The sequence below is a fragment of the Ochotona princeps genome, chromosome 9 (genome assembly GCF_030435755.1).
Source record: "Ochotona princeps isolate mOchPri1 chromosome 9, mOchPri1.hap1, whole genome shotgun sequence".
NCBI classification, from domain to species: Eukaryota; Metazoa; Chordata; class Mammalia; order Lagomorpha; family Ochotonidae; genus Ochotona; species Ochotona princeps.
Window position 1 is genome coordinate 34,289,748 of NC_080840.1, and position 12,168 is coordinate 34,301,915.

A 12,168-nucleotide genomic window follows, 5' to 3' on the forward strand; every position below is an offset into this window, starting at 1 on the left:
CTTCCTGTCTGTAACCCTTTATGCTGACTGTAAGCCAGAAGACAAAGACCCTTGATTAATCTGTGATGCCATAGCGACTGCTGACAGACATTCTAATTCTGTCCAGTAGTGACAGGCACTGCCTGGGACATCCACACAGCCACTGAGGGAAAGGCCTCCGCTCTGCCCAGAGGCTACTTACTATGGCAGCGTCTGCCGTCCTGTGCCAGCCGGAAGCCATCGAAGCACTTGCAGATGTAGGACTCGCCACGGCTCACGCACGTGTGTTCGCAGCCATGTTCCACATCCTGGCAGACATCCTTCCCTGGGCATTGCAAATCAACGTGAGAACCACCTCACCAGAGCAGACGTGGCACGGAGCTTCCCTTGGAGGGGCTGCCTGCCTCAGCCATGGACTCCAGCACCACTTGAGTGGGCAGTCAGGCTGAGGATGCAGGTCGGCACCTCCAAGTCAGATCATCCCCACCGCCAGCCGTCCGCACCTGCTTTCTAGGTCTCATAAAAGTGCAACGGGTTGGAGACCAGTGCGATGGCTCATTTAGCTAATCCTCCACCTCTGATGCCAGCATCCCATATGGGCTCTGGTTCTCATCCTGGCTACTGCACTTCTCATCTTGCTCTCTGCTTGTGGCCTGGGGAAGCAGTAGATGGCCCAAAGCCTTGGGATCCTGTGCCTACATGGGAGATGTGCAAGAAGCTCCTGGCTCCTGGCTTTGGATTAGCTCACTCCCAGCTGTTGCATCCACTTGGGGAGTGAACCAGCAGATGGAAGATTTGTCTGTCTCTCCTTCCCTATGGAGATCTGCCTTTCTAATAAAAATAAAAAAATCTTAGGGCCCGGCACGGTGGCCTAGCAGCTGAGGTCCTCGCCTTGAACGTGCCAGGATCCCATATGGGCACCGTTTCTGGTCCTGGCAGCTCTGCTTCCCATCCAGCTTCCTGCTTGTGGCCTGGGAAAGCAGTCAAGGATGGCCCAAAGCCTTGGGACCCTGCATCCTGCGTGGGAGACCCGGAAGAAGTTCCTGACTCCTGGCTTCGGGTTGGCGCAGTACAAGTCGTTGCAGTTACTTGGGGGGGTGAATCATTGGATGGAGAATCTTTCTCTCTGTCTCTCCTCCTCTCTGTATATCTGCTTTTCCAATAAAAATAAATAAATCTTTTTTTAAAAAAAGATAAAAGAAAAAAAAAAACCCACACTGCATTGTCGACTTCCCACAGCCATAGTTTTTTTTGCCCAAAGGGAAACCTTGGTGAGATGATGACTTAAGAGATTAAACCTCAGTGCAGACAAACAACACCAAAATTGAATTTTGACTTTGTCCCTTACGTAAAATATGACTTACAAGACTCATTTTGTTTTCCTATTGGAAAAATCGAGCTATCTCTTCTTCAAATACTGTTGGCTTCCGAAGCCTGAGAAGGTGGTGACTGATGGGTTGGAAATCATGGGCTCGAAATTTGATGAGCAGACCAGAGATAGTTCTGGAATTTACAGCGGGGAATCACTTTGAGGCTACTAACAGCGGCAGGCTCATGCGGACACTTGCATCTCTGAGAATCTGTCCTCATCGTCTGGTCATCTCCATGACAGCAGCAGTAACCCCATTAAAGACAAACACATGGAGACACAGAGAAATTCACCAACTCTTCCAGCTGATATAGGCCATGGCTAGAATTGGACTCAGATTTCTCACTGTGCAAAGGGCATTAAAGTTTCTAGAAAATGCATAAGGCAGAAACTATGCATGGATTTTAATTTTTTTGCACTCAAATCAACTTAGCCTTTAATTCCATTTTCCCATGAACCTTTAGAAATATCCTTGCATGTCCTTCTGCTACAGCTAAACCATGCTCGCCTAAAAAACAGTACAGAGAAAGCTCATATTCCCTAGGCCAAATTTCCTCTACCATTTATTAACCTATAATAATAGGCTACCTTTTTTTAAAAATGATTTATTTATTTTTATTGGAAAGGTAGATTTACAGAGAGGAGAGAAAGAGATCATCCACTTGGTTCACTCCCCAAGTGGATGCAACAGCTGGAGCTGAGCCAATTTGAAGCCAGGAGCCAGGAGCTTCTTCCAGGTCTCCCAGGTTGGTGCAGGTTCCCAAGGCTTTGGGCCATCCTCTACTGTTTTCCCAGGCCACAAGCAAGGAGCTGATTGGGAAGTGGAGCATTTAGGGTACAACTAGTGCCCAAACATGATCCCAGCACTTGCAAAGTGAGGATTTAGCCATTAAGCCATGTACGATGCCCTATATTTATTTATTATATTTTTAAATAATGAATGAATTCACACAAATACACCAATAGTAACCAAACTCCATTGACTTAGTTTTTGCCTGCTGTCCTTCTGTCCCAGGATCCAACCTAGGATCCTACATCACATTTTTGTTGTACAGCACTGAGCTGGGAGAGTAATTTACAGCAAAGATTGGGACAGAGATGTCACACAGTGATCTGAAATGGTCCCATGAGGCAGAGGCTTACTTCTGCAGGTCTTCCCGTCTTCCCGGAGCAGATAGCCCTCAAAGCACTGGCACACGAAGGAGTGGTCGCGGCTCACACAGGAATGCTCGCAGCCATGGTCCCCCAGCGCACAGGCATCCAACTCTGAGCAATCACAGAAACATCTGTTAGTGGCGTATCCCACCCTGCAAGACATTTCAGACACCTGCCAGGAAAAGAATGACAATCCTCTCTTGTGTGTTTCGGACTACAGAACATGCTTATGAGAAAAACTCTTAGTACAGAGTACACATAAAGAAAACAATATAATCACCTCCATAGGAAGAGTGCACCTGAGATGATAATTTACGAAAGGAAATAGATAAATGGGCTCTAAATATGACAAATAAGTTTAACTTCACTACATACTGGCAAGTTGTCTACATATCCACTTAGGTACGTGTGTGTGTGTATCACAGTTAGGAAATCCATTCATTCATTTTTTCAAACAATAAAGACATCTTGAGTCCCTACTCTGAGTCCGACTCTGTTCTACACTCCGGTGATTTCACAGTGAAGAAAACACATGTTCTGCTTTTCTGAAGCTTACATTTGGCAGCAGGCAGCATGGGATATGGAAGACAAACAATAAACAAACACATGAAGAAGCAGGTGGGGAGAAGTCCAGTGGAGAACAAGCCAAATGGGGAAACACAGAGGCCCTCGCATTAGGGGAGCAGGAGGATTTGCTGTTTCACGTGGCGCAGTCAGATAAGCAAATGGACACAGCTCTGAAGAAGACAGGAAGCACTTGGGGGTATCTGAGAAAGGGTATTTCTAGCCAGGAGGGGCAGCATGTGCAAGCTGCAGAGGTAGGAAAACAAAAAAAGACAAGAATTTCACAGCTGGTTGGGAAGGAGCACCCTGGAGCCAGGCTGGGGCTGGGGCCAGTGAGTGGGGTGGGCCAGACCACGTGGCACTCACAGGCTGTGGTTGGAGCAGTGTGAGGAGAGCGGTTGCCACAGGGTAGCAGCACTGCAGAGCTCTGGTCTGACTTCCTCTGAAAAAGACTGTTCTGCACAGAAAGGAGGCTGGGGAAGACTGGAGAGCCGGGAGATAGACGCCTGCTCCACCAGGTCCGGTGGCCCGGGCGAGCTGGTGAGAAGTGCCCAGACGGAGGCTGTGACATTCATGGAGTGACTGACAGCAGGAGTGGGACAGGAGAGTAGGATGACCACGAGGTCACTGAACTGAGCCATCCAAGTGCAGCCCTGCCATCCAGGAGCCTGGGTGACTTCTGGGAGAACAGATCTGTGCACCTGTCACACCAGGCTGGTTTTCTATTTTGTTCAGGTTTTAGCTTATTTTAAAGAAGAAAAAAGCAAGAGACAGACAGACAGACAGAGCTTCCATCCACCAGTTCACTCCGCAAATGCCCACCATGGCGAAAGCTGGGCTGAGAAGGAAACTATCCAGGCTTCCCACACAGTGACAAGGGACTGAGCTCCTTGAGCCACTGTAGCTGCCTCCTAGCATGCAAGATGCTGGAATTGACAGCAGAGGTGGGACTTGGACCCAGGCACAACAATAATGTACACAGGCAATCCTGTTGTGCCAATGCCCATCCCACAGGCTGATATTTTAAAGCTGTTGAGAACAGGTGGACAGTGACTTTTTGGAAGAACCATACACATATGATGCTTTCAGACAGAACAGAATTCTCACAATGGAAACATATCTGTTATAAAATCAAGACCCCAACGCACAGGGTGCAATTATAAGCAGGCACAAACCTGACACTGTCTTGGTCAAGCCTTTTTGCACTACTCTCTCTGTAGGAGAGTCCCCTGAGCCATCCTGGATTTGTTAAAGGCAGCTGCTATTCCTCTCATTGAAGAGTGAGGGAAATTCTGGTTTGGGAATGTGAACAGCTTGCCAACACCAACAATCAGCAAGTGGAATAATCAGACTAAAAAATGTTATCTTATAACAATAAGTCCCATGTGTGTTCTGACTCCACCACATTGCTATATTCCCAAGTAGGCTTTCAAACACAGAGGGAATTTTGCCTGTCTTTCTTGGGGCAGAAGAGTGCTGCCAAAATCCCCAAAGGGAAAATGTCGTTAAGTAGAATTATGGCTGCAGAAGAGATTCCAAGCAGAGCTGGAGTCGCCTGGTCGCTTGGAACGTGACTAGGCTGCCTCTCTGAGCACATTCTGGGCTCATTCGTCATGCACAGCAGTTCCTGATCACTTGGGGGGCAGTGCCTCCAAGAGAGACAGTAAGCAGAGAGTACAAGTGAGGTATCCATGATGCTGATGGCTGGCAGCGGAGGGGAGTTCCATCACCTCTGTCAGGAATGTATAACAGACACTGCATTTTGCAAGTCAATAAAATAGCGAGGGCTCTTTTAGGTCAGCTTTAGCAAGCCAGGATCCAGAAGACTTCTAAGCATGCCCTTGCAGCCAGAGCCTGCCCCATGCCTGTTCTGTCTGTTCCAGCCCAGGCCTTCAGCTTGAAGAACCATGGCAAGTCTTCCCCATCCAGGCTGGCCTGAGCCGTGATGGTCCCAGCTGGCAGGGGTAAACAGCACTGCTGAATGGGAAACTAGGTGCCCACTGGGCATGTCCTCAACCCTGGGCTTTCCTAGGATTCTTAGCCCTGTTCTTGGGATTTGCCAATCATAGCTGTTTGGGACTTTTGCTCCGTGCATGCTTTTAAAACCTTGCCTCCTCCTCAGAGTGTCTGCTCAAGAACCAGCAAGTGAGTCCTTGCTGCCAGCCCCATGTCAGAGCCACCTGCAGGATGGTTCTTCAAGGTACAGTACAGGTGAAAAGTCATGTGTGTAAGAGGCGGAGGATGGTGCTGGGCAGAACCTGGCCAAGTCAACTACATGAAACTGAATAACAGTATTCACATAACCCCATCCCTTGGCATTCACTCATCTGTGTTGTCCCCTTCTTCACACTGGGTCCAAGTGGCCAAGAGCATGGTCACTTCTGGAGTTATCAGAGACACAGGGGTTTCTGTCTTGGCTCTCTCCCTGTGTGTTCTCACTCTCATGTCTTGACTGCTCGCTCTGGGGCTAGCCATGAGGCGAGCGGTCCTGTGGAAAGGCTTGTGTTACAAATAACTGCAGCTTCCAGCCCATAGCTCATGAGCAGCTGAGACCTCAAAGAAACACATGGTATGCTTGGAAGCAAATTCCCAGCTTCACACACACTCTTGACCTTGTCCAATCTGTCTTCTTTCCAACAAGCAGCTCCACTTACAACACTCTCTCCCTTTGCAGGGAGCCGGAAGGCTTCCTGGGAGTTTCTGGCTAAGACAGAAAGCCCTGGGTAAGGCTTGCAGCACCTGCACTCCACCCTCGCTTTCCCTCTGCACTCGTCCAACCTAGGAAGTCAATTATCTCCCTGAAAACCTCTTTCCCACCCCCTGACACTTCCTATTTCATCCTTAATGAACTAACCCTCCTCTACGGGCTAGCATTAGGGTGCAGGCCACACCTGCACCCTATATGAGCACCAACTCAAGTCCTGGCTGCTCCACTTCTGATACAGCTCCCTGCTAATGTACCTGAGACAGCAGCAGAAGACGCCTTTAGTGCTTGGTCCTCTGCCACTCACATATCAGATGTGGATGGAGTTCCAAGCTCCTGGCTTCAGCCTTGTCCAACCATAGCTGTAGCAGCCAATTGGGGAATGAACCAGTGGATGAAAGATCTCTCTCTCTCTCCCTGCCATTCCCACCTTTCCAATAAATAAAGTGGGAAAAAAAAAAAACAAACAAAAGCCCTCAGCCAGCCCCTCCCTGGCATCTCCAAGCACCAAGTATTCCATCGTTTATGACCTCTGGATTTGTGTCCAGCTCCTCACTGGGCTCCGACCTCCATGAGATCAATGGGCTGTGTCTGCCCTTCTCTCCTGTTTCCAGCATCATCCCTTAACGCACCTTACAGGCAACAGGAAAGACGTGTTGAACCAAAGGAGACAGTCCTTTGGTTTTCTGCTCTGAAAATCCAGTCATAAGACCTGCTACCCAGAGTTTAGTGCAGATGCTTTCAAGAGAACCCCACAGGTGTGGCCCTGGGGAGCAGTTGGGCTCCTCCTCCCTCATGCACTTGTGCGTGCGTGTACACACACACACACACACACACACACACACACCTGCCTTGCAGAACACACAGCTCACATCTGGTCTGCAGAAAGTCCACCTTCTCCATGTTAGGGATATCCTGGGCTACTGGAAATTCAAAGACCCACATGTGGCAAGTGGGAGGCCACAGAAGGAGTGCCCACTAAGCGAATAGGGCACTCTAGGAACTCACAGGCATTTCTGCCTGAGTCTCCTCCTGGGACACATACCACCCTGCGAGAAAGAGGCAGCCATAATCAGTGCCAGATTACAGATAAGCAGGCCGACCTAGGGAGAGTCAATTTTCCCATATGGGGCAGCAATGACAAGCTTGAAATCCAGTCCTTGAACTCCTGGTCTAGCATTCCTGTGTTCTGCTGCAGTGTCTTTAGCAGCAGGCACCAACGGCCACGGAGTCAGACCTGGCAGGTAGGGCCAGGTGCCCTGCAGTGGGGGAGGAAGCTCCCCCATGGGATGACACACGAGGAGTGGGCTGGGCAGCCCCCCTCCAGGGATGCAGGACAGATGGGAAGCCACAGCCCCCGCTTCCCAGAGTAGGGGCCTCCCACTTGGGCAGAAGCAGTGGAGGCTTTGGGGAAGACCTAGCGCAGGGGTGGCTTTCCCACAGGTCCACTGTAGGAGTGCAATTGGAATTTCTTCTGGGGGACAGTGGGAGCCACGGAGAGTTATAGAGTAGGGAGTGGACCCTGTGCCAGGAGCCATGGTCTCTGTCCATTCATGCTTGTACTCACTTCACTTGATGCAGTATCTCCCACAGACTCTGACCTGGCCTGTGACCTCTGACCTCCAGGAGCTCACGAGCCTGGTGGGGCAGAGGAGGGCTGTGTGTTCCATGCCCAACTGGCCTGTAGACTCTTTCTTGGTGTTGAGTGCCCTTGCTCAGGGTCTATCTCAGGTAATCTTCCGGAGAGGGGAGGTCTTCCAGCAACTGCTCCAGTGTGTGCCCCTAATGGCTAAAGGCCAGGATAGCCCCCAGGGAGAGCTGGGCAATCAGAGACCTTGGGGTCAGGGAGCCAAGATTATAGAGTAGGACAACAGTGGCACCCACCCTTTTCTCCATGCTTCAGAGAACTTTCTAGAAATGGAGTGGATGGTTCTTCAGACCACCTACCCCTGCGGCTCCAAGTGGAGGGAGGGCTGCCTTCATAAAGGCCAAGGATCTCTTAGCTGCTGAGCTGGGACTCCATCACAGCTCCCCCATCACAGCTATCACATCATCTGGCGGAGTTGGGGGACACACGTGTGCACTGAAAACCTGGCCCATGATTACAAGACTTGGCAGACAGGTGGCTGTGCACGTGTGGTCCCACACGCATCTGTCAGCCAGTGGGAAAAATGCTTCTCTCACCCACAGTTCCCAAGGCTACCTCTAAGCAATCTGGTTCTCTCGCACATTCTTGTATAGCCATTCCTAAAGCTCCAAATCCACCGTTAATGGCATGGTCAGACACTCCTTCACAGGGGTGAGGTCAGCGTGTCATTAGTTACAAACACACTTTGAGAAAAAAGAATGGCATGGAAAAATGACAAAGGCACAATCCAGATGTGGGTCTGGATGCGCATGTGTTGGGGGGGGGGACAGGGGGAGAGACAAAATCTTAGTAGGAGAAACAGCCATATGTTTTTGGAAGGGTCCAGAAGAATTTCTTAGAAATTTGGCATCCTTAGTCAGCTCTTGATTGTCATAGCAGAGAGGGACAAAGAAGAGACACACCATCATGAAAGATGATGGAGTTCAAACCCACCTGCGAACCCCCTGAAATGCAGATGCTATTTGACACACCCCTCCTGCACCCCAGGATCCCCACATCCTCCTTGTAGCTGGCAGCAGCAGCAGCAGCCTGTGAGGTAGCAGGGCAGGGAGCCACCAGCAGCCAGCCGCGACTTGGATGGACCAAGCGCCGAGATCCACGAGACAATTCCAGACTGGGGAAAGATTGTTTTCCCACAGGTGGCGAAGAGACAGGTCCGCCCAGCCATGCTGTCAGCCCGCATGAACAGATGATTTCCAAAGCTGGGTGAGCTGGGCTGTGGCCATGATGGTAACAGCCGTCATGGGCTCTAACCCGGGAAACAGCAAGATATAATGACAGTCCTCCATTTCCAGTGCTATCGTTCTGAATGACTGTTTCATTTCTGACCACAGTCTGCTTGGGAACACACTGTAGTGCAGCAAACACAGCAGAGGAGGGGGCCTGGGAATTGGCGCAAGGACAGCGTTGCTCCAGAGCCTCAGCCTCTCCCCAGGGCTGACTTGGCACCCGACAGAGCACAGCTGGAGTCCAATCCTGGACAGTTGGCCACCTTAAGCAACTGACCTAGCTGCAGTTTTCCATCTGTCACCAGCTGTGACGATGCTTCTGTGTGGTACAGGGCCTGTCACTCAGCCAGCAGGTTGTTATTACTTGTGGGCACTGCTGTTTGGCTGGGGGCAGAGTGGAGAGTTGAGAACTCTCCACGGCTCTAGCTGGGGTGCTGGGCTTAGTACTTGAGATGCTCACTTCCCACATGGGAGTACTTGGGTTCCATGCCCTGCTCTGGCTCCTCACTCCAGCTCCCTGCCAACGTGCCCCCCGGGAGGCACTGGTGGTGGCTCACACGGCTGGGTCTTGACCACCCATGTGGGAGACCTGGATTGCATTTTAGGCTCCTAGCTCTGACCCAGTCCAATCTCAGTTGTCACAGAATTTAGATAGTGAAGCAACAGATGAGGAAGTTTCTCTGTGTCTCTCTTTCTTTTTAAGAAAGATTTATTTTTATTTGAACGGCAGAGTTAGAGAGAAAGAGAAACACAGAGCTCTTTCATCAGTTGTCCACTCCACCAAATGGCTGCAGCTGCAGGAGCTGGGTCTGTCCAAAGGCAGGAGCCAGCAGCTTCTCCCACGTCTCCCCTAGGGGTGCAGGGGCCCACGAACTTGGCTCATCTTCTTCTTCATTCTCAGGTCATTAGTAGGGAGCTGGAATGGAAGTGGAGCTTTCAGGACTCGAACTGGTGCTCATATGGGATATCGGTACCCGAGGCATCGCCTCAGCCTTTGCTAGGCTACTGTACCAGCCCCATTTTGACTCTTAAGCAAATAAACACTGACAATAAGAAACAAACAAACAAAAAAACAACGAGGGCTCTATCCAGCCTCTGGATGGTAGTGAGGCAGACTGTGGAAGTAGCAAAAAAAAAAAATCACTACAAAGACGTGGAAAAGGAAACAAAGTGGAGGTGGGGAGAAGCCGCCACCAAGGCTCAAATGCTTACAGACTGTAGTCACATGTGTTCCTGGGAGCCCTGCGAAGGCTGAAAGTCCCGAAGGCCTATAGGACCACAGCCAGCTCAGCACTGTCCCCCGCACGCCCTGATCCCCTGCCTGGAATCCCGCCAGTCACAGGTCCCCCACTCACTTACTTGCACATGTCTTGCCATCACTGCGGAGCATATGTCCATCTGGACACTGACAGGCAAAAGATCTGTCTGTGTTGACACAGGAGTACTCGCAGCCATGGTCACTCAGGAGGCAGTAGTCCACCCCTGCAAACCAGGGGGAGGTCGCTGGCAATGACGATGGGACCGAGTGCCCCTGCAGGCATGCAATCCCAGCAGACGCCACGCCTGCTCCTTCCACCCCCAAACACATGCCCCGGAGCCACGGGAAGGATGCCACATCCATTCCCATGGCTGTGCAGTCACGTGTACATTTCACTCCTCTGGCAAACCCATGCATAAGCAGCGAAGCCGGAAGGGGACTCACGGGAGCAGGTCTTAAGGTCGTCGTTGATGAGGAAGCCTTCCGAGCACTGGCAGACGAAGGACTCCTCCGTGTTCAGACAGAGCTGCTCACAGCCGTGGTCCTCCTGTGCACAGTGGTCTATCCCTGCATGGTGCACACACACACACACACACACACACACACAGAGAGAGAGAGAGAAAGAGAGAGAGATCAAGGAACTGGCCATGGAGAGGGCAGCAAAGCAAACCTTCCTGGACACCCAGGGAGCCCTACCTAGGGAGGGCTCTGCTCCACCCATACCTCCAGCCCTGCTTGCGTTTCTTGCCATCTCCTCATCTGAAGAGGCAGGTGCAGCCAGCACCAGGGACTTCACAGAGGCATTCTGCCCCAGGATCTTGGCAGACAGAGCCTGCGAGTGCATCGTCATCACAGGGGCCTTTTCCGCGGCACAAGGAGGAAAGCTTGGGGAGCTCAAGGCACATTGCCAGCTCACGCAGCAGTGCTTAGGAGGGAGGGTTGTGGCCCCAACTCCATCTCCTCTACGTCCAGGTTAGGATGCCTAGGCATCATGCCACGATGCCCTGAACTCAGAGACGGGCACAGTTGTGGAGCTTCTCCTGGGCCTGGGAATGTGGCAGTGAGAGCAGTCGATCCACACAAAGCCCTCAGGATGAGAACTGGCATACAGCAGTCCCTTAGTGAATGCTTAGTATTTTTATCAAGGGGTGCTGAGTAAAAACTCCTGGTGTCCTTTCTCTTAGAAGTACAATAGGAAAAGGCATTCTGTTTGGTTTGGTTTACCCTTATCACGACACACAGATTCAGAAAACAAACTGAAGCCTGGGCCTGCATGGGTGGCCCGTCTGGCACCCTGCCCACTGCACAGCTGGTCCCTGGGCCGCAAGCCCACAGCGGCGATGGACAGGTCCCCCCTCTTCATCGGCCCTGCAAGCTGCCTTCCAGATTTCCAGGTTGGAGAAAAGGCATCCCCGGAGACTAAACAGGCACTTGGGTGAGGTCACCTCTTCTCTCCCATAGGCCGCGGGACTAGTGCCTTCTGGAACATTCTGCCAGTGGATGCTCCTTAATGCAGCATCTGCAGCATCTCAGGCACCATGTCCTGGTCCTGCCACTTCCTGGTCACAGAACCCCCGGCGAGGGATGCAGTCTTTTCGTGCCACCGTTTCCTTCATGGTTAAGAACAAGGGCACAAGAAGAGCTCGGAGCAAGCAGTGCTTGCAAGCGGACTCCTCAGTAGAAACGGCTTCGATTCAGACTTAGAGCTGACCACATCCCAGTCTCTGGCTCAGCCTTGGAGCTTCTCCAGGCTCCCCAGTGCATGTTGGGAGAGGAAGGCAGGGGCAGGGGGGCATGGCCTTTCTGGGGCAGCCAGCAGATCCCCAGCCCCAGAGCAAGGGGGATTTCACTGGGACGCACCACCAACAGGGGCATCTCTGGGCCAAGGGCAGGCTCTTGCATAGACTCAGTCAGAAGTCAAGCACGGGGGTGGCATTGGGGGTGCTGATATGGGCTGCCACTTCCCAGTTCAGAAATCCTTGGGCCTTGGACATGAACTTAGCTGGTGAGACCCCGTGCCCTGTGTTGCCTGGGGCTCCGAGGTGTGAGATTTCCTGAGGACACGCTTGCACCTCCTACTCCAGCTGTGATCCTCCTGCTCAACAGCTAGGTGCTGTCCTCACCGTCTCCTGCTGGCCCCAGAGCTAGAGCGAACGTGTGGCTCCCTGGCTGGCCTGAGGTGCCACAAAAGGCCTCTTGCGTGCAGCTGCGTCCCCAACAGAGCCCCTGCTCCCAGCACTGCCAAGCCAAGGTCACAGGGAC

The 12,168-nt window shown here is 51.8% G+C and overlaps 1 protein-coding gene across 1 annotated transcript in view; it reads right to left on the reverse strand.

Annotated features, from left to right (window-relative positions):
• The window catches only part of MATN2 (matrilin 2), a 138,643-nt gene that overhangs the window by 19,299 nt on the left and 107,176 nt on the right, over window positions 1-12,168 (reverse strand). Inside the window, exons 9-12 of the mRNA XM_058668895.1 lie at window positions 10,351-10,473; window positions 10,008-10,130; window positions 2,492-2,614; window positions 182-304 (exon numbers count right to left, since the gene is read on the reverse strand). Of these exons, the coding sequence (XP_058524878.1) occupies window positions 182-304; window positions 2,492-2,614; window positions 10,008-10,130; window positions 10,351-10,473 (492 nt within the window). The remainder of the gene's footprint in view (window positions 1-181; window positions 305-2,491; window positions 2,615-10,007; window positions 10,131-10,350; window positions 10,474-12,168) is intronic.